A 27,938-nucleotide genomic window follows, 5' to 3' on the forward strand; every position below is an offset into this window, starting at 1 on the left:
TCCTCACTAGGGTCGCGGGGGGTGCTGGAGCCTATCCCAGCCGTCTTCGGGCAGTAGGTAGGGGACACCCTGAACCGGTTGCCAGCCAATCGCAGGGCACACCGAGACGAACAACCATGCACACTCACACTCACACCTAGAGACAATTTTTAGCGTGTTTAATCAGCATGCCATGCATGTTTTTGGAACGTGGGAGGAAACCGGAGTACCCGGAGAAAACCCACGCAGGCCCGGGGAGAACATGGAATTGAACCCGGTACCTCTGCACATTCAATGAATCCATGTAAAATATAGAATACAAAAACTACTGCATATTTAATGGATGTAATACTGACGTTTAGGTCATTACAAAACAATCACGTGTACATCATGCGCACTCAAAGTTGTAAGATGGCGAGAGGAAAGTCCGGGGGCTTGGACCACATACTCTCGTGTGGGGCGTGAAGGTGTCGTCCTCTGACAGTTGCTTTGTCCTCTCCGCCGATCTGCGCCGCCGCTCGACCACCTCAAGAGCCTTCAGTAGCTGACCGTTCTCCACGTACAAGTCTCGGATCAGCACGTCCGCTCTGGTGTTCTTGTGCACCTGGGAAAAGTCGATCAATGTTAAGCACGTTGGCAAATTACACTTTGGGACGATAATCGTCTCAAGAGTAACGGGAGCCATCTTGTCATAATGCACACAGAATAGGAGGGCGGTCGTGCATTTTAGTTTTTGACAATTTTATGCACGAAAGCACTTTTCACTGAGGGGGGGACTATCCCTGGCCTAATGTGTACTAGGACAAGCCAGAAATACCCACGTTGGCACAGTGACTGTACGCTTTCCCCAAACAGAAAATATTTTATCATAATACAGCTGTAGTTGGAACTGCACGAAAACGTGGACTAAACCAACACAGAAACTGAGACATACAAGATGCTTTCACCGGTATTTATTTTTTTTTAACTCCGTAGCAAACTAAACGGCAGCAGTCTGAACCCAAAATAAAATGTGTACTAAACCAACACATGCATCACAACTTTGTAAAAAAAGGTTCTGACCTGCTCTTTGAGCTGAGCCACCTTTTCTCTGAGAAGCAGCTTGACGTTACGTAGCGATGCCTCGATTTCCTTCATTCGTTCCTCCATGCGCTCCATCCGGCGTTCGGGGTCATCCTAGATAGGAAATAGTTATCAATGCAAATTCTCATTACTGTTCTTATTATTAAGACTGAAGTGGGAGCATTTCAAGGAAAAGCAGCAACAACAACAAAACCAACCTGACCTGTATTTGCTGGAAACTTTATTCGATTCCATCACATCATGTCTGTTACATTTCAGAAAAAGAATAACATGAAAAATAAAATGGGAGGTAGGAAATTGTGCGCTCAAAAGATTTAAAAAATTTTTTACAAATGATCCAGGAACAAGAGCTCATATGTGGGAATTGGGCAATAGGCGCAGGTGAACGGGTAAAAACGAATCAATTCCGCCCTGGGTCATTGGAAGTCGGTGCCCCAACAATTATTTTGGTATTGTTTGTTTTAAAACATTTGTCAATGGAAGCAAGAAAATATGACCCGAATGCATCCAGGAACTATTCTTTTAGTTGAAAACTGGAGGACCGGCATATATGAACCAAGTAATTCAAAATCCATCCTTTCCCCAATCATTTAAAGTCTAATGATCATCTTTGCAACCTCATCAAAATTAGTCTGTGGAAATGAAAAAATATGTACAAGACCAACCGAGGCGCTATACTTCTCGGTGAACATCTGGTTGTCGGTCCAAGTAAGAACTTGTCTCAATGGCTAAATCTGAGTCCATACCTTATATTTTGGTAACCATGGCAACATTTGTCACTTGCGATAGGAAACACTGTACCATCAATATGGGAGGGAAATGTGCAATAAAAACATAAAATAAATACAAAAATCATGGAATCTACCCCCCAAATGAATAAATTAAATAACATACTCATAAATAATAATAAATAATAATTTTAAAAAAACGTAAATGCATGGCTCACGTGACTACAACATATATAAATAAATAACTCGTTAACATTCAAAAATCAACTGAGGTGTGTGTGTGTGTGTGAGATAATTTAACAGTTTCTTCTTCTCATCTTGAAAACCCAACAAAAATAAATAAAATTGTGATCCACCTTTAGTGATACAGCAAAAAAATAAAAAAAATAAAATTGTGACCAACCTTTAGTGGTACAGCAGCAAAACAGGGGAAAAAGCCCCTCATGACAAACAAAACGAACAAACAAAAAAACTGCAGCTTGAACAAACATTCATCAACATCATGTGCAAGTCAAATTCTCATAAAAGGCCAAACAAAAAAAGAAACCCGAACAGTCGTGGGACCCGTGTAACTAAATATTTTGATGGCTCACCGAGTCTCGGAAGCTTTGTCATGCCTGATCATGAAACAAACGATCCCATTCGCATTATGCGCAGAAAGCATACGCTGCGTTTAATTAAATGGACTTGCCTCGCTATCGAGAACAAGAGCATTGGATCAAAACAACACGAAACCTTTTCGAGATCATCTCCATTGGAATGCCATTGGGAAACGTTGGCGCCATCTAGCGGCGGTGCAATGCATCGACACGTTCACATAATTGCGTCGTCATCGACAAAGTAAACAATAAAAATTATGAGGACGCCGCAAATAAAAAGATTAAGTACGGAGCGGCCATCTTGGCAGATAGAAGAAGACAGTGGCGTTTAAAGTCCGCCGAGCCGCCGGTAGCCTTCCGCGTTGGTGTGAGCTCGCTGCTCCGCCGCAGCTCCCTGGGGAGAAAAAGGCAGGGTACACTTCACCACAGCTCCAGCCTCGCTAATCTCAAACCAAGCTTTCTAGCGGCTAGTCTCTACCAGTCGGACATTCGGGTTTTTTTACGTCAACGATGGCTACAAAGTTTAGCCAACCGGAAAGTCACACATAAACCAAACCAAAGCAGCGCATTACTTTTTCCACATTTTAATGTTATGCGGCCACATTTGAACAATGATTATGACCTCATGTCTTTTTTGACCCAACTGCCACAAGCTTGACACGCCTATCATTGAGCAGCTTGGCCCATTCTCTTATAGCTATCCCATCTTTTCATCTCTACACAGAATTCCTCTGATTTCAGCTCAGTTTTGAGCAGGCAGGCATCGGGCAATTTGACTCAGCATGTTGGGCCAGCATTGGGAAGGAGTAAAAAAACGACCCCATGCTGATGAGTTAAGGCTACCAAAAAAATGGGTCAGCCGGTGATCAGTTTAAAAATATTTTTTAAACATTTTATTATCAACATTTTCTCGGAGGAAGAAACGACGGAGGGCGGCCCGGTAGTCCAGTGGTTAGCACGTTGGCTTCACAGTGCAGAGGTACCGGGTTCGATTCCAGCTCCGGCCTCCCTGTGTGGAGTTTGCATGTTCTACCCGGGCCTGCGTGGGTTTTCTCCGGGTGCTCCGGTTTCCTCCCACATTCCAAAAACATGCATGGCAGGCTGATTGAACACTCTAAATTGTCCCTAGGTGTGAATGTGAGCGTGGTTGGTTGTTCGTCTCTGTGTGCCCTGCGATTGGCTGGCAACCGATTCAGGGTGTCCCCCGCCTACTGCCCGAAGACAGCTGGGATAGGCTCCAGCACCCCCCGCGACCCTAGTGAGGATCAAGCGGCTCGGAAGATGAATGAATGAAAGGATGAATGAAAGAAACGACGGCAACATTTCCCTGTCAGGCGTTGCCAAGGCATTTTATTTTGAATGTTATCCATGGCACCGTTTTTTTTTTCCCCCACTGGATGCCCTTTATGATGAAAGCCACTCATTTTTACCAGCATTTTTTTTAAGAATGATGCATCACAAATTGCTTCAACTTTTGTAGCTTCAACTACAAAAGAAGAAAGAATAACTACCGGTATATATATATATATATACAAACCAAAAGGTGTAGAAATAGAATAGCATAGTATACACAAGGGTAAAAATATTTAATGATATTTAGTTTTTCATTTCTTTGTTTTGAAAAATGAACGATTCAGTTACATAATAAGGGGTAGGACTAGATAAGTTATTTACTTCTTCCTACTCCTTTGAGCATATAACTGATGTGTGTGTTTTTTTTCTCTTATAACTATTTCTAATTTTCCTTTTATAATTTTGTTTGACCTTTGTCAACCTGTTATTGCGTGTACTATATATGCTCAAAAAAAAAAGAAAAAAAAAACTTCAGTGCTAAACGGCAACAAGCCGCAACTCTCCAGCCCACCCAGATCCAATCGTCAATCTGCTGGATCAAGTTAACGAACCCAAACTTGGGTTAAAGTAACCCAATCGGCTCAAAATCCACAGCTAACGAGTGTGCGGCATCGGAAAACAATCAAGCATTTTTTTTTGTGGCAACGTAGATGCGATTTCTTGATTTTATTTTTAACTTAATACAGTCTCAAATAATTTTTTTTTAACATCACGTTTTCATTAAATGTTTTTTTGTGTAAAATTTGGAGTAAGAAAATTTGATTTCCATCCATATTAGAATAAGGCTGTAACATAAGAGAATATGGAAAAAGCAAAACACCGAATTGGTGATCAATGTTTGCTGCTCTACCAGGAACGTAAGAACAATGACAAATGGGGAAGAGATGGAGGTTTGACCACACCAAAAAGTACCGAAACGGAAAATCCAGCAGGTGTAAAAGCGGAACACCAAACCCACCAAACAAACACACACAATAAACATGGAGATGGACCTGTGAAACAAGACGAGGACTGCAAACACCACATACCATTCAGGAAATATGAAACAATGATCGGCAGGGATTTTTTTTGACAATCCCGAACGTATCAGCTAATGGAAAAATGAAAAGTTGAGTGGAAGGAAGCATGAATGCAAAGTGGATCCTATTCTGACTCCCACATCTCCACAAAACATCCAGGTAGTGCCATTATGAGCGAGTCTTTGACTCAACACAACAACACCATGAAAGTTGGTGTGAGGTGGTTGTGAAAATGCCTCCAAACAGACATCGAAAACCCAAATGTGTCACGATCGTACGATCGTACCTGCCCGACGTCGGCGTCTGAACGGTGTCCTCTTGCCGTCCTGTGCAGCGACGTCGGCAAGAGTCCGGTGAAGTGAACCTGGTATGTCTAACAAAGGGGGAAAAAAAATGAGGGATATGCTTTTGTGCTCTATTACAAAAAAATATTCAGAGTGAATCACGTTGACTATTTAGGAAAATGAACACAAAAAAAAAACAGCTTTGTGCCTCATCATTTGGTGGAACACGGTTTAAATTGAATCGCCAACCTCGAGGAGTTTCGCAGTGAGCTGAGCCAGTTCGGCCTTGAGCGCCTCATTTTCCTCCTGCAGCTGCGCGTGTCCTTCCTTCGCCGCGAGGTCCTGCCATTAAAACACACCGAGCGATGAGATGACGGGGGGGTAGACCAAAAGTAGGAGAACGCCTTCTAAATGATCTTGTTTCTCTTTTTTTACAGATGCGGCGAGTAATGGTGGTATATTAAGATATTTTGTGATGTTTTCTTTAATCAATGTATTTCTTCTCAGTGAAAAAACTGCTTTGAGATGATTGCATGACTTGGTGACTTGCTTGCCTAAGCAATTTCAGAGATGGACTCTGGAGCCTGCTTTGACGACTTCAGAGATAAACTATTTCATAGTCTGCTTTGTTTGAATTGTCAAAACTTGATTGAGATCAATGCCACTTGATTATAAAAGGAGGGGAGCAATGCTCCTCAGCAGAGTCTGCTGTGGGTTAGCGTATGAACGCCCAGCTCGTATTGAAGCTCACTCTGCTGAGGGTGTTGGCTCTCCACCCTAATGGCATACGGTAAGAGTTCTTTAGCTTCATACAACTTGTTTGAACTGTGTTATCATTTCTGTGTGGGACCAATAAAGTGCCTACTGTTGGTAGCCAGAAGTGTCTTGTCGTTATTTCTGAGTGCCTATCTCCGACGATCCTTTATAAAACTTGATATTCATTCAAATTGAGTATCAGAAGTGTTTCAAAACAAATGGTCAATTCGGAGAGATGTAAAACTAAGAAGAGGCTTTAGAGGCAAAGGAAGGAAGACAAAAAAAAATACGGTTTGTGGTAGGAGAGGGGAGGTCCGGAAGGCAGAAATGTAGCTGTCAGCAAAAGGACAGATGTAAGTAGGTGTACATGAATGCCAATTCCCGGGAAAGGAAGGTAGAATAGACGTTTTTTTTTTCGTCAAAAAAAAAAAGCAGGTTTACAGACGGAAGAATGGAACCAAGGAAGCCAGAAAAGAAGGTTCAAGAAAGGAAGAAATTGTGACAAATGAAGGAAGAGAAAAGGTCGGAGAAGGAAGGATGCATAAAAAACAAAAACAAAAAAACAAGGCACGATTTAAGCAGGGAATGAATGAACGCAGGCGAGATTTCAATAATGCAACATTTGGGGGTGGAAGGGTGCACGAGTAAAAAAGCAAGTCTGAGGGAAAAGAAGGAAAGAAAGAGGTCAGGACGGAACAGATGCCAGAAAAAAAAACAGGGCTGAGAAGAAGGAAGGCACAACGAAATGATGTAAAAATAAAATGGAGAATGGAAGGAAGATGGACAACCCCCCCCCCCAAAAAAATGTGCCTTGATACCTGGATGAGCAGCTTCTGTGCATCCACTTCCTGCTTGAGGGAGGCGTTCTCCTTCTCCAAGGCTTTGAGCAGCATCGCCTGGCAGTTTTTGTGCTGCTGCTGCTGCTTCAGCGACAGGATGCTGACCTGCGCGCAGTCACACGGCGGGTTACGTTCGCGCCCCCGCGCAGGATCCGAGCATCGAGTCGGGATTTGAAACCTTGTCGTCTTGTTCCATCGACTGTAGCGCGCCGCCGTCTCTTTGCAGCTTCCTGCTGGGACTTTGGATGGGCGACTCGTGCAAGGCCAGCTCCAAAATATGGTTCTTGCGGAGGACAAAAGTGGTGAATACAAAAGGCGGTCGTCGGTGGACGGGCGGGGGGGTCCGACGAGTCTTACCTTGTCGGAGGCGTTCTGCAGGTGCTTGCGCAGGACGGCGACTTCCTGGCGGAGGGAATCTCGGTCCTGCTGCACGACGCGGAGATCCGAGCGCAGGCGAGCCTTCTGATGATTCAAGGCCTGGAGGGTGTCATCCATGCTCTTCACCTGGGATGTGGAAACAGACAATAAAAATAAGTAGGAAGCCAAAAAAAGAAGAAGGAAGCCAAAAAAAAAAAGTCGTTACCCTCTCCTGGAATTTAGCGAGCTGCTTGCGAAGACCCCGAGTCTCTTTGGCCGCATCTTTTCGGCCGGCCGGCGGGCGGCTGAGAGGATTCTCCATCGAGTCCGCCTCCATCAGCTGCGCGCAAAAAGACCGAGAAGCTATCCTAACGCACGCATGATCGTTGAGTTTGCTCCGGAACGACGGCAGGAGGTGTTCAACCCGAGGCGTCTTACCTTCTCCTCGAGGCCGGACACCTGCTGGGCCAGCTCGGCGTTTCTGTCCTCCAGCCTGGCCGCGTCCTTCACAGCTTTGGTCAACTCGGCCTCCAGGGCGCGCACGCAAGCTGCCAGCTTAACAACGCGGGCCCGGTTGTTAATCGCCAGGTGGAATCCGCCGCGTCGCCGCGACGACCGGGCGCTCACCTCTTTCTTCTCCTCGCCGGTTAACGCCTCCTGCTTGTCGTCGTTGTCTTTTATCAGCTCGGCCAGCTGCCGCTTGAGCTGGTCCGCCTCGGCCAGGCTGCGGGCATTCTTCTCAGTTAGCATCCCGTTCTCGGCGCGGAGTCGGCGGCTTTGCGAGCGAAGGTCGGACATCTGAAACGTGTGGTTTGGTGAAAACGAGGCCCGAATGATATCTCGAACAATTAATCAAAATTCAAATCTGGAAAGCAACTCGGAGCTCCGATCGACCGCAACTGGTCAATGAAATTTGCATTCTTCTATTTTTGCCTCACCTCTTTGTTGAGATTCTCTGCTAGCTGTTCGGCGGCAACTTTGCCCTGGTTGAGCTGCTCCAGTTTAAATCTGGAAATCATGAGATGTGTGTTAAATCGCGATCGACAGCTGCTGTTCTCATAGTTTCGGGATTCAGGGACTTAATTAAACTCAGCAATTAAACATAACTCATAATAATAATCTTCTTGAGGAAAATAAAATGATGTAAATGTATATGAGCGAAGGTAGTTTTGATTTTTAAAAGCCGTAGTCTTTGTTTTAAAGAAAAAAAATAAAAAGTCAATCGTTATGACCAGAACCGGAAAATATTTGGTCAAGAAAATAAAAGAATCTGATAAGAATGAAAAGATTATCGATTCAATCTTTAAAAAGAAAGAAAAAAAAAGACTACTACTTTATAATGTTGACAAAATGTGCTTTTTGTTTTTAAATGACAATTCATGCAGGAATGTCAGATTTGTGTTGAATGTCAAAATAAAAGTGGAGCAAATTCTCCCAAATTGCTGAAATCTGTTTGTGTTATTAAGCACACCAGTTCCGCATGTAGACAATGTTTTTTTGTCCCCCCCCCCCAAAAAAAAAATTGGCGTAAAAATTTATTAGGCATTATCTCGCAGGCCCCAGTTGATCCGGAGACCCCGGTTTGAGAGTCACGATCAAGGAATCTAAGCAGCTAAATCACAAGTCCGCAAAGCTCCGAATTTAGACGGAGACTTTGCGCTCCTGCCGTAGAAACCGGTCCTAATGGTTGCTTCGGTTCTTGCCACTTTTTTGTCTCCGTGCAGTGGGAGGGGGGGGCAGCGCCACCATCATTACACATGTGGGATTTAGGAGCAGTTTGGGTTCTAGTCACAGGACTGTCAGGCACATGAGGGAATGACGGGCGGGGGGGGGGGGATCAAGGGCAGGCCACAGAACTAATCTGGGGACGAGGCTCCAAGGTGGTCTCCACATTACCTATTGGCCCACGCGGCGTCGTTCTCGGCTTGCGGCTCCGAGACGCCCCGGTGAAGTTTGGCGGCGCGCGGAGCAAACTCACCGCAGCCGTCCCGAACGGGCGAGGGCTCCGAAATTCTGCTCCGGGGCAAAGCGGGATCCGAGGCGTTCCTCGGCGTTTCAAACTCAAGGAACAATTCCGAGAGCTTGCGGTTCTCCTGGCGAATCCTGCCGATGTCATCCGCGAGAGAAACCCGCTCGTCGCTCATCCGGCTTTGCAGCGTCCAAATCTTGGTTTTGAGCTCGGCGTTTTGCCCCTTCAAGGTGGCGTTGTCACGCACGCGGTCTTCGTAGCGAGCTCGAAGCTCCTTCAGCTCGGAGGCCTCGACTTGCAGCGCTTTGACGTGTTCCAACAGCAGGAACATTTTGACTTTGAGGCTGTAGTTTTCCTCCAGATACTCGCGGCCCGTTTGGATCTTCTTGCTGCTGTGCTCCAAAAGACTCTGAAGGAGCTCGCTCTTCTGCTGGAGCAAAAGGATCTTCTCCTGAAGGAGAAGACTCTCTTCTCTGCTTTGCCGGTATGAAGTTTGCAATTCAAAAAGAGTCAAATCCTGAGGTTCATCATCGGCGTAGTTTGGACGAACCTCTGCTTGCTCCGCGTTTAAATCATCCCAGTAGGATTCCGAACCACGATCAGCTTTGGCATCGTCTAGAAATTGTTCACCAGGATCCGCGATGACCAAGGAAGCAAAAGCGCCCTCTGTATCCCACCGATCGTGATGCGAGGGGTTTTCCGTGATCGAGGCGGGCGCATCTTCAGGGCCACTTTCTTCTTTGCGCTCAACCAAAGCTCCGGAGAGCCCAATCGGTGAGTCTTTATCTTGGCACGGAGTGGGTGAGAAAGTTCCAGGAAACTCGAACTGGGCGCTCATGCGAATCTTTTCTCCATGACGCAGATGATCAGCTTGAGGGTTGTCATTAGGTTGCTCAAAGTTTGACGTTTCCAGGTCATCACAGCCCTCGCCAAGAACCGTTGCGTTACGAGTCCGCGACGCACGGAGGTCTTGGGTCTCGCTCGCATCCGTGTTCAGTCGCGACGCGTCTTGGTGAGGCTCGTTCGTTGGCTTGCGCTCCTTTTTCAGATCTTCCTCGCGGAAGGAATTTTCAGGAATCGACGTCGTGGCGGCAATTCCTGCGTTCTCCGACTCAACCGAAAACGGATCCCGGCTTTGGCTTTCCTTCAATTTCTCCTCCAGGAGAGCCACCTGTCCCTGAAGCTCCGCCCTGTCCAGTTCAAAGTCATCCACTGCCTGTTTGAGAAGCTTCTCGATGTCCTCAAGCCGCAGCTTCAAATCGTCGCGCTCGGCGAGGAGTGAAATTTTCTCCGCGGTCTGTCGACGGGATACGGAGAGCAGCTCTTGGTACTGCGCCTCCAGCCGCGCGCGGGCGCTTTGGAATTCTTCCCTCTCCTGTCGGAAATCTTCGACAACTTGGCTGAGCAGGAGTTCGGCGTCCTTAGCGTTCTCGTCCGAGCGAGCGAGAAAATCCTCCTCGGCCCGCAGACTCTCGTGGAGGCGGTTGCGCAGATCATCCGGCGCCATTTTGTTGGTCTGGGCGGCCACGGCGCGATAGTGGCGTTCCAGTTTCAGAACGTCCGCCTGAAAGCGCGCGGCCGCGGATTCTTGCTCGCCCGAGAAACGATCCTCGACTTGCTTGATTTTCTTGGCGAAGCTCACCTCTGTCTGTTGCCTGTACACGGTTATGTCAAAGTGTTAAAAGATTTAATTTTTATCACTTAAAAATGTTTTACATTTAAAAAAAAAAAATTAAGTGTTAAAAAAAAATTTTTAAATTAAAAAAAATTTTAACACTTAAAAAAATTTTTTAAAATTAAAAAAAAATGTAACACTTAAATTTTTTTTAAATTAAAAAAAAATATTGCTATTACATATTATATTAAATATTAAATATTGCTATTACATTCATTTTTTTAAAAATGAATGATGATGAATGAAAATTAAAAAAAAATTTTTAATTCATTCAAAAATTCATATTACATTTATCTTTTTAAAAATGAATGTAATATAAATAAATAAAATTCATATTACATTCATTTTTTAAAAAATAAATGTAATATGAATTTGTGAATGAATTAAACAATTTTTTTTTTTTAATTTTCAAAGGGGCGTGTTGTAGTCGGATAATTCCGGACGGTACAAAGGCAAATTCACACAAAAACAGTTTAAGTGAAGGACAGGAAGTGTCACTCCGATTTCAGGGGAACGGATACTTTTTTAGTCAGTATCACTCATTTCCTAAAAAAATGATCAAACCTTGAAACTGATTTAAAGAGGCCGGTTTTTTTTTTGCGGTGTCGTTAGAGAGCCCCGGTTTCGATTTGTGCCGGCACAACAACGAGCGCATCGTTTTCACACTTGCGCCAAGTGTTTCGGTCTTCTCATCTAATTCTCGTCTCAAACACTTCCTGTTCGGAAAGGTTGCGTGAGTAATCATAAAAAGGTGGCACAAAACATCAACGTAGCGATGTTTCGCATCGCCCGCGGTTCAACGACAAATGTCGTTTTTGCGAGCGGCCGAGCTCGAAAAGGTACGTGGGGGCCGTCATAAACGGAGGGCCCCCCTACATTTCCTCACCTCTCCTGAGCGATGTCGCCCCGTAGCTTATCCAGCATCTCGCTGAGCGTGTTCCTCTCCTCCGCATGTTGGGCCGTCATCTCTCGCAGGGCCTCCCGGTGGCTCTCCTCCCGCGTGTCCGCCAGGTCTTGCAGCCTCCTCTCCAGCTCCTCCTTCTCCGCTTCGCGCTTCTCCCGTTCCTCATCCAGTTTCTCCCGGAGCATGTCTTCATAGTCCTCCTCCAGCTGCAGCCTCTCCCGCTCCCACTCCCGCTTGAGCTCGGCCTCCCGCCGCTCGTGCTGTTCTCCGAGACGCAGCCTCTCGCTCTCCCACCGGGCCTCTTTGTCCTCCTGCTCCTTGAGCAGCCTCAGAGTGGCCTCCTCCAGCAGCGCCTGCAGGGACTCGTTGTTGTGCTCGCTTTTCACAGCGCGCTCGTGCTCCTCCTCCAAGCCGGACCTCGCCTCATCAAGTCTGGCCGTCAGCTCCTCCTCGTGTCTTTGCGTCAGTTGCTCCTTTTCCTTTTCGAAACGATCCATCCAGCTCTTCTCCAACTCCTCCGTCTCTTGCTGGCGTTTCTTCTCCCAGTCCCGCCGTCTGGTTTCCAACGCTTCCGTGTTGTTCTTTTCCAGAGTCTTTACCAGACTGGCGTGTTGGTTTCGTAGCTCCTCCATCTCGGCGCAAAGGTCGGCCTTTCGCCCTTGCAGGTTCCTCAGCTGCTCCTCCCTTTCCGCCGCGACGGCCTCCGCCTCAAGGAGCCGCCGCCGAAGACTGCTCGTCTCCTCCTCCAGGCGGGTGCGCTCCACTTCTGCCAGCTCGAGCTGGCTCTGGAGCTCCCGCTCTCGCGAGCGAATGTCGGCCAACTCCTGTCGGTGCTGGAGGGCCAGCGCCGTCTTCTGGACCTCGTGTTGCTCAACCGCGGCGTTGAATTCAATGATCTGCATCGAGGAAAATTTCATTTTTGAATGTATTTTTAAGTCTGATTTTAAAATTGCATAAGATAATTACATGGCATGCAATGTTATCTTTGTTTTATGCACAGTTTGAGAGTGTATTGACAATATCTTGCATGTTTATGCACGTATATTACATTTTATTTTTCCAATGCACAGGAAACATATATATATATATATATATACTTATACACACACGTGTATATATATATATATATATATATATACATATACATACATACATATATACACACACACATATATACATATATATATACACATACATATATATACATACATATACACACGTGTATAATATATATGTATATATATACACATACACACGTATATATACATACATATATATATATATACATACATATATATATACATACATATACACACGTGTATAATATATATGTATATATATACACACATATATATACATACGTATATATATATATATATACACATACACACGTGTATATATACATACATACACACACACACACATATATATATTATATATATATATATATATACACATATATACACATACATATATATATATATATACATACATACATACATACATACATACGTATATATACGTATATATACATATATACATATATACATATACATACATACATATATACGTATATATATACGTATATATACATATACATATATATATACATATATATATATATACATATACATATATATACATACATATATATATATACATACATACATACATATATACGTATATATACATATATATATATACATATACATATATATATACATATATATACATACATATATATATATATATATACATACATACATACATACATACATACATACATACATACATACATACATACATACATACATACATATATATACATGCATATATATACATATATATATACATACATATATATATACATATCTATCTCGATCATGCAACATTAAACAATTAAATGGACCTACTTTGGTCTCCAGCTGGTTCCTCAAGTCATCCATTTGGCGCAAATGCTGCTCCTTTTGCTGCTCCAGCATCATCTCCGCCTCCAGACTCAAACTGATGAAGGGATGCAGCACTTCCTCCGATCCGAGGCCCGGGTCCGACTCCACGCCGGGGCTTTTGCTCTCCAGCTCCTCCGAGAGAGGTTGCGGGCAGCGCTGCCGAGTTCGGCCCAAGCTCTGGAAGTCCTGCAGCTGGGACTGCAGCTCATCCACGCGATCTTGCAATTCCTGTCCAAATAATCAGCGGTACCGTTTTAGAAATGAACCATAACAGCCGAGTCGGAGCTGAAAGAATAAGTAAACAGCTGTGTTTGTGATCACATTTAGTATTTATTTGAAAAAATACTTATGGCCCCGTTTCCCAAATCATCGTCAACAATTAATTGTACATTTCTGATTTCACAGGGCTGCCCAACGATTGTGACAGCGGCCATGTTATTCAGAAGACGCCTGTACAGCGCACACAAAAAGTTGTTTTTTTTTTTTTTTCGGGATTCCCACTAGTGATGTGTCGTTCGCGAACGAGCCGGCTCTCGGAGCCGGCTCTTTGTAGTGAACGATGGGAGCCGGCTCCCACCTCATTGGGAACCGGCTCCACATTGGGGAGCCGGAAGGGGAGGGTTACACACGCACGCACGCACGCACACACACACATATTCAGAGATTGGAACTTTTTGACAACCTTGTTTTGAGATGGGTCTTTGTACTTTGTTTTTATTTTTGTAGCACTCCATGTTGAGTATGTTCAGAAGAATATAAATAAAGCCATATAAATAATAAATATTTGATATGTCTATTTTTTGCATTAGTACTTCATTTTACACATATTACGTTATTTCTGGTATTAAATTAATTTAAGCAACAAAAAAACTGAGGGGCCATTTGGGAGCCTAAAGAGCCGGCTCTTTTTAGGGAGCCGATCCAAAAGAGCCGGCTCTCTAAAAGGAGCCGATCCAAAAGAGCCGGCTCTCTAAAAGGAGCCGGAATTCCCATCACTAATTCCCACGGCATGGGAGTCAACGTTCCCATTTATGCACGGGATTGGAACGCTACAGGATTAAAAAAAAATCACGGGAGCAGACAAGAGCTGGATTATCCAGTAGAAGGAAAAAAAAAAAAAAGAAAAGAAATTACACATCGGTATGCTACAGATTACAGTCAGGTCTATAAATATTTGGACACTGATGCTTCTCATCTTTTTGGCTCGAAACGCCACCAAAGTGGATTTGAAATGACAACGATGAAATATGTCGTAAGGCACAACATTATTTACCCTGCACTGCGCTTCGTAGCCCAGTCGCAACCGCTTAATGCGTTCCTCCTGCAGGAAGAAGTCAGCACTGCCGGGGTCCAGCTCGCCAAACTAAAAATATCACACAGGCAAGACGCAAATTTAGTCCAATTGATTTGAAACGTTCAAAAGCGTCTCCCTTTCAATGTCTTACCTTCTCTTTCATCACATTATCCAAACTTGCCTGCAGTTTTGTCACTTGGCTTTGGGCCTTGGTCAACTGTTCGCTGCAGTCCAGCAAGTCCGTCTCCAGACGTCGGTTTTCCTTTAAAGACCAAAGTACAACGTTCTACGACGCTCTCAGCCTGCATCTGCAAGAAATACCGGCAAATTCCGACCTACCTTGACGGAGATGGCCAGGTGGTCCCGGAGGAAGGACTCATCCTCCTTAATCTTCCCCACCTGGGCCTCGAGCTCCTCACATTGCTGCGCCCCCTGTTGGCGGATCAGGTCCATCTCCTTCATCAGCTGCGAGCGCACTGCCGCCAGCTTCTCTTGGTGCGCGTCCTCGAGCTTCCTGCGCAACGTCCGCACGCCATTCAATTAGTGGACCAATTAATATGAACACCTTAACGGCGGAGGGGTGCCTTGAGGAGCCGGATTAAAAAAATAAATAAATATTGGGAGACAAATGCGGAATGAAATTTTGAGAAGGCATTGAGACGAAAAGCATATTTCTTTCACGTGAAATCTAAATGCCGGGCCAATGGTGAGTCAGTTTGAACCACTAAATCCAAAATAAAGACAAAACGAGATAAATGCCGCAAAGTTACCTGAGGTTAAGATGATTCGTGCGCTCGATTGACAAGTGATGCTCATCCACTTCGGCGGCCAGCTGGCTTTTCAGCCTTTCCGCCTTTTCCAGGTCCAAGCGGATTTTCTCCTTCTCCCTCAACTCGCCTTCCACGCGCTCACTGACGGAAAAACAAAAGGAGACGTACTAGAAATCATCCGGTAATATCGGAGAACGGATTTACAACGGTTGGATCTGACGAACAGGAGATGTCTGATTTCCGCTTTGAAACTGGCCAGCGCCGCCTGGTGGATTCCGTTCTTGGTGCCCAGGAGTTCATTTTCCAGCGCGACGGTCAGATCGCAGAGACTGAGCTTGCCCTCGAGGCTGAAATTTAACGCCTGCAACAGAAGAAATTGAATATCACCACCCGGGTTTTCCTGCATATCCCTTTTGACATTCGAGGGCAGACTCGTTGGCCTCATTTCAGGCCACGTTTGCCTCTAAAATTTAAAACACTTTTTAATCGATGGCGGTCTCGGGTTGGATACACTTTAATTGCCTACTTTTAAAACTAAATCCCCCAGATCAATTCCCATGATCTACAGTATCCATCCATCCATTTTCCGAACCGCTTGATCCTCACTAGGGTCGCGGGGGGTGGGGGGGGGGGGGTGCTGGAGCCTATCCCAGCCGTCTTCGGGCAGTAGGCGGGGGACACCCTGAATCGGTTGCCAGCCAATCGCAGGGCACACAGAAACGAACAACCACTCGCACTCACACTCACACCAAGGGACAATTCAGAGTGTTCAATCAGCCTGCCATGCATGTTTTTTGGAATGTGGGAGGAAACCGGAGCACCCGGAGAAAACCCACGCAGCCCCGGGGAGAACATGCAAACTCCACACAGGGAGGCCGGAGCTGGAATCGAACCCGGTACCTGTGCACCGTGAAGCCGACGTGCTAACCACTGGACTACCAGGCCGCCCTGATATACATTCATTCATTCATCTTCCTAACCGCTTGATCCCCACTAGGGTCGCGGGGGGTGCCGGAGCCTATCCCAGCTGTCTCCGGGCAGTAGGCGGGGGACACCCTGAATCGGTTGCCAGCCAATCGCAGGGCACACAGAGACGAACAACCATCCGCACTCACACTCACACCTAGGGACAATTTAGAGTGTTCATTCAGCCTGCCACGCATATTTTTTTTGGAATGTGGGAGGAAACCGGAGTACCCGGAGAAAACCCACGCAGGCCCGGGGAGAACATGCAAACTCCACACAGGGAGGCCGGAGCTGGAATCGAACCCGGTACCTCTGCACTGTGAAGCCCACGTGCTAACCACTGGACTACCGGGCCGCCCTGATATACAGTATTTATTTAAAAATAATCCTCTCATTCATTGGCGATCAGATTTTTTTTCTCCTGCAAACTATAAATTGGCATCAGCTTAAAAAGAATACAAAAAGGCCAAGTCAAAATCATGAGAACAAGTGAGGAAAAGGTTGATTAGCACGCGTCACCTGCAGGATCTCAATGCTATTTTCGATGCCTTCCTCCATCCAGGCGTCTATGATGGATTCGACCGCAGTGAAGCCGGTGCCGTCATCCAAGGTTGAGAACAGACTCGTACCGACGCTGCCCATCAGGGCGCAGGGGTTGGCGATCCGTCGGCCCACCTCATCGAAGGGCTGACAAAGGAAAGCGTCAATAGTTGTTAAAGACGGCCTTCGTATACCTTAAACGGGAGCTATTCTGGGGGGAGGGGGGGGAGAACTACATTCATTCATTCATTCATCTTCCGAGCCGTTTGATCCTCACGGGGATCGCGGGGGGTGCTGGAGCCCATTCCAGCCGTCTCCGGGCAGTAGGCGGGGGACACCCTGAATCGGTTGCCAGCCAATCGCAGGGCACACATAGACGAACAACCATTCGCACTTACACTCACACCTAGGGACAATTTAGAGCGTTCAATCAGCCTGCCACGCATGTTTTTGGAATGTGGGAGGAAACCGGAGCACCCGGAGAAAACCCACGCAGGCCCGGGGAGAACATGCAAACTCCACACAGGGAGGCCGGAGCTGGAATCGAACCCGGTACCTCTGCACTGTGAAGCCAACGTGGTAACCACTGGGCTACCGGGCCGCGGGAGAACTACAATTCCCTGCAATTTAATTGAGGAATGTTGCATCTTTTAACTTTTTACGAAAAGTGTGCGATTGTACAGAAAGGTCCTTTGAGTCCTATCGAGGCGTCTGGCGCTCGGGAATGTTGATCAACGGCAAGTGTTCAAGTACGTCGAAAGCTGGAGTTGCAATGATCATTGCGGTAAGACTGTTGCGCAAAAACGCAAAGGGCCACACGTGATTTGAGCTACTGTTTAGGGCAGGCATGTCCAAAGTCCGGCCCGGGGGCCAAATCCGGCCTGCGGTCGAATTTCATCCGGCCCTCGGCCCCCGTCATAAAATCAGTGCCGTCTGGCCCGCAGGTTGGGCGCAATGGAACACGTGTTGCATTGACTGAGGTCTCGTAGACTGGTGAGTGATGTTTCATAGAGTACTGCTTCCCTCTAGTGGCGAAATGAGTAATAGCATTCACTAAATGAGTAATAGCATTTAGACACTAGAGGGCAGCACTCCGTGTTTATATTGACTGATATGTCATATTTCAAATGATCCTTGCAGTTGTGGATATGTGTATTGCTTGTTCATTTCCCCGTTGTTCCAGTCAAAGGTTTTGTGACTATTGAAAAGTCATGGTGATACATTTTATGTTTCAAATCTATCAATTCTGTTTAAGAAAAAGTCAAGTGAATAAGCAGTTGCATGTGATATACCGGTTTCAAATGAACCAAAAGAAATTCTTAAGATTGTTGAAATTAAAATAAAAATGGAAATGTGAAACAGACTGGCTTACTAAAATTTGTTGAACAATATTGCTGTTCAATGTAAAGAATGTCAGCCAAGGTCGGCCCCCCCTGACATTTTACCACATAAAATCTGGCCCCCTTGGCAAAAAGTTTGGACACACCTGGTTTAGGGAGTTAATGGCGAGAGGGAAGAAGATGGCCGGTTTTGGTGAATTGAGAGTTCTGAAAGAGGACAGAAGCTAAAAGGTCCTGGAACCGTTTCTAAAAGGTTTCCCCGAGTTTTTTGGGGAAAACGGTTCACATTTGGACAACAGGAATTTATGACCGATAAGAGTTTTGAACTCATGGAATTTTTTAGAGGGATATTTTGCATTTGGACTGCAGATATTGTTACCTAAAAAAAGAGCTAAAAGTAGCTGGAAATATTAAAGCTTCAAACACTTTTTGAGTTTCTGCAAGCCCCATCCTGGACGCTTTGATAGACGGACGACTTTACCTGAGTGGAGTGTTGTCTTTTCAGCTGCCTGTACGGGGTGGAGGCAGACGGGGTGGCGGGGGGCTTGTTGTACTTTAAAACCATGGAAACAAACTCTTGAACGTTGATCCACCCGTCCCCGTTCAAGCCATGGACTACATCCGCACTCAACTGCATTTGTGAGAAAGATCAGATCATCACCTTGCCTCAGAGCTCTACAACGCTCCACAAGAAGAGCTGACAGACGTGCCGTACCCCCCACCTGCCTTTGCCCGAGTGATTTCCTTGCTCACCTCCAAGCCTAAATAATCGCATAGGGCGAGCAGCTCCGTGTGGCCGGCGCGCCCCTGCCAAGATATGGCCAACTCTTCGCAGGCTTCCTGGAGCCTCTCCTTCAGAGCCTCCGAAACGTATCCTCGAGTCGTACTCGGCTCGTCTGGGTTCCACAGATGCATCTGGCCTAAAAAAAAAAAAAAAAGAAGAGAGTCGAGGATGCCTTTGGTGACCGATATCGAGATCAGGAAATCGTGGCGGGAAACTCCAACAAACCTTCTGCTTCGTACTCCTCCGTGATAGTTTGATTTGCATTGCAGCGCTGGGCGGAGAGAAACAAAAAATAAGAATGTGAACGATATAAACGCATTCCACAAGCTACTACTGTACTGCAGATACTTTTGATTTCTAACTGGAAAAAAATTGTACAGTGATATCGACTTACGAACGAGATTTTCAAGTTACGAAACGCCTCAACGCGAAAAGATTGCCTCGGCTGGACAATTCACTGGAACTAAATTGTGATTTCAATTTTCTCCTCTCACATTTACAGCCGCTTGCAGCTTTAATTTGACTTGTTGCTAATTTACACCGTGGTTGATAGATTTAAAGTGTACCTCCGGCGGCCCGTTTTGAGATATTGATGGGGAAATGGAGCAATTTTGTCAAGTTTGATTAAAAAAAAAAGTGTTATTTGTGTCCAGTCTCATATTTGCCAAAACCTCCCCTGCCCGCTTCATTTTAATGAACGGCGGCATGTTAGGAATGAATGTGACGTCAAGTGGTTGACTGGCCCGTCCGTCCCTTGCACCCACGGATCCAGCTGAGCAACTAATTATTCATTCATTCATTCATCTTCCGAGCCGCTTGATCCTCACTAGGGTCGCGGGGGTTGCTGGAGCCTATCCCAGCCGTCTTCGGGCAGTAGGCGGGGGACACCCTGAACCGGTTGCCAGCCAATCGCAGGGCACACAGAGACGAACAACCATCCGCGCTCACACTCACACCTAGGGACAATTTATAGAGTGTCCAATCAGCCTGCCACGCATGTTTTTGGAATGTGGGAGGAAACCGGAGCACCCGGAGAAAACCCACGGAGAACATGCAAACTCCACACAGGGAGGCCGGAGCTGGAATCGAACCCGGTACCTCTGCACTGTGAAGCCGACGTGCTAACCACTGGACTACCGGGCCGCCCGCAACTGACTATTTAGAGCAATAAATAAAGCTGCTGCCCAATTTTTGTGTGGGGCAGCTGCTTCTTTCGCTTCAAGCATGAGTTTTAAATGAGTTTCAGGTTGAATGGAGGCGGGAGGCGGAGGTTTTGACTGGGTTGATTTAGTCAGGGGGGTGGGGGGCAAGCCCATTGTCTGGAAGGCAAAGAGTGAGGGAATGAAGAACAGATGGGGAATCTGCAAGTGGCCTTTTGATAGAGGGTGTGGAGAAATCCAGGATGAGGAGGGGGAAGAGGAAGGCTGGGATGAGTCTTTGTTTCCCAGTACCCTCCTCCATCCAGACGAGTTGAACGTCCAACCAGGCTTGACCCAGCACTGGTCACTCAGGCATTGTCGTCACCTTGATTTGTCAAAACTAAAAAGGACACGCTTCTGTTCATTGTCACCACATGGACATTTGTTCTTCAGGCATCTGTAGCGCGGGGAATACTAAAACGCTCGACCCGGGCCGGAGCAGCCGTCATGATGACCAGCTGACCCTCCTTTGTCAACATTTGACTTCCTAAGGAACCCAGCATCCTCCATCTGTCTACTATACGTAGTTGAAACTTGGACAGAGACGTTGTTGAAGGAAACCCGTAATGGGCAAAATTGAACAACTATGAATAATTTAGGGCGGCCCGGTAGTCCAGTGGTTAGCATGTCGGCTTCACAGTGCAGAGGTACCGGGTTCGATTCCAGCTCCGGCCTCCCTGTGTGGAGTTTGCATGTTCTCCCCGGGCCTGCGTGGGTTTTCTCCGGGTGCTCCGGTTTCCTCCCACATTCCAAAGACATGCGTGGCAGGCTGATTGGACATTCTAAATTGTCCCTAGGTGTGAGTGTGAGTGCGAATGGTTGTTCGTCTATGTGTGCCCTGCGATTGGGTGGCAACCGATTCAGGGTGTCCCCCGCCTACTGCCCGGAGACGGCTGGGATGGGCTCCAGCACCCCCCGCGACCCTAGTGAGGATCAAGCGGTACGGAAGATGAATAAATGAATGAATAATTTAGGGCCTATTTCAGACCCTTGAGGTACTCCTCCTTGTATTATTTCAGATTCAGATTTTCAGTTTCTGGACATCCACAGCAAACTTGATGTTGCTCAGCAAAAACGGCCTTGTGGGCTGAATTTTCAAGACACTTGGACTAGCTCCCACCTTATTCACTTAAGAGTTTGGTGAGTTAATGTGAGTCAATCTTTGCGGACGTAAAAAAAAACTAAAAACAAAAAAACAACCCTCAGTTCCTTCACAATTTAGTATTGCTAATCTGTCTAGTACACATGGCTAAAATTTGGTGGCAATCAGACAAAATTGCCAAAAAGGGGCAAAAAAAATTGATGGAAAAGCCTAAAATTGTCACTCCAAATCAAAGGGGCAGAAACCAACCAAATCAACTAGCAGAATCTTGTCAGCGGGGAAAAAAAATACCGGTACCTAAACTCATGTTTGATTTATTCTGCTCTACTTTTACTTCAACTCAAGTCAAACTCTTCCCTTCATCAACACCAAAACGATGCCCCATTTTCTGCTTTGGCCAATGTGACGAGATCTCGGTAAATGTCAGGAGCTTAGGCCTGCCTTGGCATCTGTCAAGTCACTCGTATGCCAGCAATGAGCGCGGGATTATCCACCAAGAAGATCAACAAGCTCAGCATTATGACTCAGACGCAGAGAACATCCAGGGACACCCCCCCCCCCCCCCCCAAGGCCAGCGGAATCACTTGCAGTCAAATGTTAAATCCAGAAAAAGATGTTTACCACAGAAGAGCATCTAATAACATCGCGAAAAAGCACAAGACATGAACAACCTATCGAAACATTTTTGCATCATCGTGAAAGATTAAGAGAACACTTGCCGCGACGCTACACAAATATTGCGGCTCTGTGCCGATTGTTCGTGGTTAACCGCACCCAAGCAATTACCGGTACACTCGCTGCTTTATTTACAGAGAGTCGATGCAATGACAAGGCCGCGTTAAACCTTCCTGCTGCATTTTGGGCCCAGCTGATTAGCTAAGAATAACTTCTCACCACATAGTTATGGTCCATATGAGGGCGGCGGGAGATAAGAACGGCATCCCGAGGCGCGAGTGTGTTGCTTTTTTTTACCTCACGCTTCCTTGGAACAGCCGAGTCATCGCTGTCCTTGGTGTCCTCGTCGCCTTGATTGTGCTCGTCGTCTTGGCAAAAGTCCAAAATGGCGTCGGCCGATTCGGGCTTGGAGCGACGGCCGTAACGTTTGCTGCCCTTCACGAACTTTGGTTGGATGTCGGGTGACTCTGATGACAAAGAATAAAAACGAGGCTTCACGCAATCAGGATTTTGGAGACGATCGCCGATCGGCGAGTCAAAAAAAAAAAAAAAAAAAAAAAAAAAAAAAAAGATAAGATAAGATATCCTTTATTCGTCCCACACTGGGGAAATTTACAGATAGCTGATCACTGATCCGATCAGAAGATGGACCATTATTTACCGGCCCGGCCCCCAAATAGCAAGACCCCAAATAAATTTGTTTTTAAGGATTTTTTTTTTTTTGAGGACCCACTTTGTAATATCGAGGAACTTTTTTTCGTAACGGATGAATCCCGGTGATCTGAAACAAAGGTGTCGAGTTCAACAATTTCATTTCAGGGACTTGAAGTGGAAATATCAGACAAAATGTGAATATTACCTGGTCTGGACGGGACTTCCCGTTGCGCCTCGATGCCGGATGACAACACCAGAATCAGCGCATCCCTGAACTGCTCAAAGTCGACCTGCGATGGGATGTTGGCGACAAGAAGGAGATCTATGTCAACTATTCCAAATTCAGTAAATTCCTCCGAAGGATGGCTGCCAGCGGTGGGGAGGCGAGGGGAGCGAGGCCACACTTGCGCAATCAACAGCTGTCAAATGTGAATATGGCGATTTTTTTTTTTTTTTGTGCGGTGATGCCGGCTGGCGTCTGCCGCTTTTGGCTTCATTGTTGGATTGTCGTGAGCGGGCAATCGGGTCACTCACCCCTTTCTCACCACCTTGCCGAGAACACCCCCCACCCCCCCCCCCACCCTGGTTATTCAGCCTGCACATGCTGCTAGACAATAGTCAAGAGGTCTGTGCGCACGCTTCCAGATAATCTCGGGGGCTCAATGAATGGAAAACTCGGGTCCGCATTCTCCCCTTGCTGTGCTACGTTTGAACAGATGTGGACACAGTAACTGGTTCAGACTGTTTACTTACCAGCCGGTTTACCGTGTATGCGAGTATTTTACTAACAGTCCACCCATATACATTCTTATTCTTATATAAGCTTATTCAATCATTGAGCGGGCTTATTTGCATTTGGTCACTGCCCATTACCATTCTGGTGATTAAAATTTGCCCAATTCCTTTTTTTTTTTTTAATTTCACATATCATAGAAAATATGGACATGCATGCTTTTCCTTGCTTTTCCACATTCTACATCTCCACAATAAAGATTTGATCAACTTCCTTTTTTTCTTTTGGTTCATACCAAAATTAAAAAACTGGAATGAAAAAAAAAAGGAGTGAGAGATCATCTCGTAAAATCTTTTTTTTCCCCCCATGACCGCACAGTCTTCAGCGAACCTTTGGTTGTTTGTATTCATTTGAGCAATTTCACCCTCAAAGCATCCGTGTGTGCTGATGATAGATTGTTCGGTTGTCGTGACGACGGACGCGCCGCAGCGAGAGCTGGTGGAGGCCCGTATTATCTGAAGAGGTTTATTCAAAAAAGGGGGCCGGGGGAAAGAGAGAAATGGATAGGTGCAATTTTTGTCCAAATCATCTGACGTGTAATGAGCAAACAGTAAGTCTGCATCATTCATGGATTTGAAGAATGCATTGAGTTTTTTTTTGTCATGGTGACTATTTTTATTGCACCTATATTTTCTTAAGCCACATCCAAAGTCCAAAGCCTGGCCTCACTCATGTACACTGCTTACATGACCAACATGATTAATGAATGATTTTTTTAAAAATAATTGCAATTTCCCCCCCCGGCCCCTTGCAGCAAATCCAAAGAGCACTTATTTGAAGACTGTCATTTGTTTTTTTGATACAAGCAAATAAGAGAAAACATAAAAAAATCATCAATTGCAATTTTGTGAGAAGTAAAAAAAAAACGTCTGAAATGTTATTTTAAGGCTATATCGACTACCCCCTAACACGGATCACTTGACAACAGCTAGCATCACAGTTATGGGATAGGACGCGAGTACTTGGGCCACATACCCTGTCTGTGATGCGGTCCCGACCCTGCAGCAGCGCGTCAAGGAGTGCCGGGGCCACGTCCTCCAAGTGCAGTGACAGGCAGAGGTCGGCCAGCTCCTCCGGACACAGTGAGCCGCAACCGCTGGCGTCGAAGCCATCAAAAACTTCCTTCAGGCGCTCCTCGTACTGGTCCTGCTCCAGGACGTCATCCATCCCACAGGACAGCAACCTGCCCTGCCAACGCAAGACAGAGAGAGAGAGAAAAAAAAGCTTATTTTGTGGCATTTTAGCCGAAAAGTGACTGGTGACAGGTATAAATAGCTCAAATGTAGAGTCACCACCCAATTGTGGTGGAAAGATACTCACTAAACAGAGCGGAAACATCGATCTTTGTTCTGCAGTGCCGCATACACACACACTGATTCAGCCTCATTAGCTGCGCAGGCTTTGGCTAATGCAATTACAACTGATTAGCCACTTTGGCTAATTGAGAGTTGTGGGCAAAATCTGACACTGACAATGACTCTGAACTAGTCGGGCTGGGCAATTCATGAATTTGATTGACTAATGATGATTTTTTTGTTTTGTTTTGTTTTGTGTCTAACGCGTTATGCTCACACGAACAACTGGGATGTGAACAGAGAGGAGCTAGCTTAGAAAAGCTAGCGGTCAGTGGTGGAAACTTTTAGCTACCACTGGATTTAAAAAAAGGAAAAAAAAAAGCAATCAACGATATTAAATCCTGCTAACAGACAACATGGACAGAATCATTGCCATCATTGATGATGTCATGTGAGATAGTAAAGTGTCTAATTGTTTATGTTGCTTGTTGCCTTTATGAAAAATAACAATAAAAGGCATTTTTTTTAATGTTTTTTTTTTAAGGCAGTGTGACTTAAAAAAAAACTACGACAATCAACACCTTGTATACATGGTGGCTGATGAATAAAAAATAACAACCATAATAATAATAATAATTAAATGATGTGAAGGAAAATTGTAAATATTACTGCGATTTATCCATTTTGTGTTCATATTGCATTTAATTGAAAGATGTTTGTTGTTTTTTTTCTCTTTCTTCTTTCTACATACATTCTTGCTGCTGGAGGCTGTAAATTTCCCCAGTGTGGGACGAATAAAGGATATCTTATCTTATCTTATCTTATCTTATGTACGGGATCAAGACTATTCCTGCCGGTCCACTTTTCCAGCTGCTCGCCATCAAGCACTCTCAACCAGGTGCCTCCCCAACGCACACGGAGTGGAGGGGGTACCCATTCATTCCACAATGGGGGTTGTCTACAAAGCCTACATCAATATTCTACATGTGCACCATTGAGTAGCTCTCAGGATGCCAGATAATCACAGATGATGGCCGATTGGAAGCGAGAAGAGACGGCGTCTTTTTACCTGGAAGACTGACAGCGGGTGCGGGTCAAAAGTAACCCAAAGTAAAGCATTCAACTTCTTATGAAGCCAAAACTGCATGAAAATGCTGTTAACGTCGGGTTATTTAACGGGTTAATGCCAAGGACATTGTTCAACCAAACTGCTGTTTTCGAATAGAACAAATCTTGTGTATTTACTTGCTATATTGTGTCAAAGAAAGAGGAAGAGGTTATTAGCTTAGCTTGAGGTCTTGTGTTATGCGCTATGCTAGCCAACTCTCTTCTTTTTAAGACCCTTATTGGCCATTGAACTTCCTGGTTGACTTTTAGTACAGATTTCCAAGCCAAAAAGTGCTACGAAATATTATTTTTGCCTTAAAAATATGAAACTTCCGCCCTTAAAGGCCAATGTACTTCCTGGTTTGGTGAAGAATGTACCAAACTAACTTTTTGCTTTAAAAAAAATGTAGTCCCTTAAAGGCCAGAGTAATTCATGGTTGAGAAGCATACGGAAGTAACACTTTGCGAGAAAAAAAATGGAGGTCATTCAGCGATATGTGCATTTGATCTTCTGTTTTTCACCATTGTTTCAATTTTGAACATGGTATTATTCAATCAATAATAGCAACTCTATCATTCACATACTGAACTTGGTATAGCAAAATGTTTGTCGCTCATTCAGCAGGCATACGGTCCACACAGTCAAAATAACTTGTCGGTTTCAAGTTCTTCAGACGCAAGCAGTTGGAATTTAACATATTTTATCAGTCAGGCCTTGTGTAAACAACATATTACAAAAAGGAACAGAATACCAAAAACAGGGTGATCGTTTTCTTGACCCTGTGTGGGGATGTGAAAGACCAGTGGTGCATTAATTCAATAACTCATTGATTGTCATATTAATCGACAGCTATTTTGATTATCAATGAATTGTTTGAGACAATTGTTTGTTGCTTTACTGTTGTACAGTATATGTTAGTTGATGTACAGCACTTTGTGTGCAGCAATGGCTGTTTGAAAGTGCTCTATAAATGGAGTTGAGACCAAAATAGTCCCAACACATCAGAATTGCAAAATTGAGTAAATTCTTTGTGATTTCCGTCATTGGTAGACCGATTATCTTTGCATTTAATGAAAATAAGAAACCTGTAAAAATATATGCGTTCACTTTAGAACGATGATCAACATTTTTGCATTTGCTCAGGCATTACAAACCAATTCAGGAATCTAGTCCTACTCATATTTTGTGTCTGTGTGTCAGAATGTCTTGTTTTTAAATAAAAGGATGCATATAATTTTTTAGATCAAATGTATTAATCAGTTATTCACAGCCTTAGAAATTATCCTGATATCTTGCCGATTCTGTCACTATACGTTGCCAACTTCAAATTGGCCTGCTCAGTGCGTCTGTTAACACAATAAGAATTGGGGTGGAGAGTTTAATGCAGTTTTATCCCTTTAAGGGATAGAAAATAACCATCCAATTTGCCAGGCAAAATGTTAATTTGCAGGAAGTTATTAGCTCAGCCCCTTGTAGTGCAGGCATCGTGTGCTTTCAAACTGGCCTTTAAGGAACGGAAGTTGAGCCCCTCGTTTTTTTACTTTTTTCAGTCAAACAATTCAAGAATCGTACAACACGTATCAGCTCGTTTAAGGAGGAAAAATTCATCAGCCCAAACAAATATGAACAAATAAGACGCAGACACTTACCTAATTCTCCAAACTTGAAAAAAAACGCCCTGCGTGTCCAACCGAGGAGTGAAAAAAAAAACTCAAACGCTAAAACGAAACTTTTTTTTATACATGCCCTAAACACAGGGCGCGTCGCGATTTCCTCGATTTCAAAACCTTGAAAGTATTCTACGATTATGCGACCGAACATGTAAAAGTGCTTTCAACTGCGAGACAGGATGTGTTTGTCAGCAGGGTTGGGCGGCTATTTGAGAAGTGAGTAGCATCCTCCTTCGGCGGCGGCTTCTGGTAGA

The 27,938-nt window shown here is 45.1% G+C and overlaps 1 protein-coding gene across 4 annotated transcripts; it reads right to left on the minus strand.

Annotated features, from left to right (window-relative positions):
• Positions 1–291: 291 nt before the first annotated feature.
• nin (ninein (GSK3B interacting protein)) lies at positions 292–27,936 on the minus strand. 4 transcript variants are annotated; one of them, XM_052086632.1, is made up of 27 exons: positions 27,664–27,936; positions 24,587–24,799; positions 23,024–23,108; positions 22,462–22,631; positions 19,414–19,459; positions 19,158–19,324; positions 18,886–19,035; positions 17,044–17,211; positions 15,783–15,919; positions 15,559–15,699; positions 15,128–15,302; positions 14,940–15,050; positions 14,768–14,857; positions 13,459–13,722; positions 11,528–12,441; positions 8,894–10,621; positions 7,936–8,005; positions 7,625–7,795; positions 7,436–7,552; positions 7,224–7,337; positions 6,998–7,144; positions 6,819–6,923; positions 6,620–6,745; positions 5,295–5,387; positions 5,048–5,134; positions 1,042–1,155; positions 292–583 (listed from the first exon to the last, which is right to left on the minus strand). In XM_052086632.1, the coding sequence occupies exons 2-27, from the start codon at positions 24,776–24,778 to the stop codon at positions 368–370; spliced, it is 5,898 nt and encodes a 1,965-aa protein (XP_051942592.1). In that variant the 5' UTR covers positions 24,779–24,799; positions 27,664–27,936; the 3' UTR covers positions 292–367. The 4 variants fall into 4 exon arrangements, 3 of the variants coding, with proteins under 3 accessions (XP_051942592.1, XP_051942591.1, XP_051942593.1); XM_052086631.1 differs by lacking the exon at positions 27,664–27,936 and adding an exon at positions 24,932–25,008; XR_007966811.1 differs by lacking the exons at positions 292–583; positions 1,042–1,155; positions 27,664–27,936 and adding exons at positions 1,266–2,146; positions 2,194–2,783; positions 24,932–25,008.
• Between the last annotated feature and the right edge of the window lie 2 nt (positions 27,937–27,938).

This window comes from Hippocampus zosterae, chromosome 14 (genome assembly GCF_025434085.1).
Source record: "Hippocampus zosterae strain Florida chromosome 14, ASM2543408v3, whole genome shotgun sequence".
In the NCBI taxonomy this organism is placed as follows: domain Eukaryota; kingdom Metazoa; phylum Chordata; class Actinopteri; order Syngnathiformes; family Syngnathidae; genus Hippocampus; species Hippocampus zosterae.

Excerpts from the sequence above, each read along its gene's own strand:
- nin (XM_052086631.1), bottom strand. Across the intron at positions 10,622-11,527 it reads GGCGACATCGCTCAGGAGAG|GCAACAGACAGAGGTGAGCT; the intron begins GTGAGGAAATGT and ends AACCGTGTACAG. Across the intron at positions 7,145-7,223 it reads TCGCTAAATTCCAGGAGAGG|GTGAAGAGCATGGATGACAC; the intron begins GTAACGACTTTT and ends TCCACATCCCAG.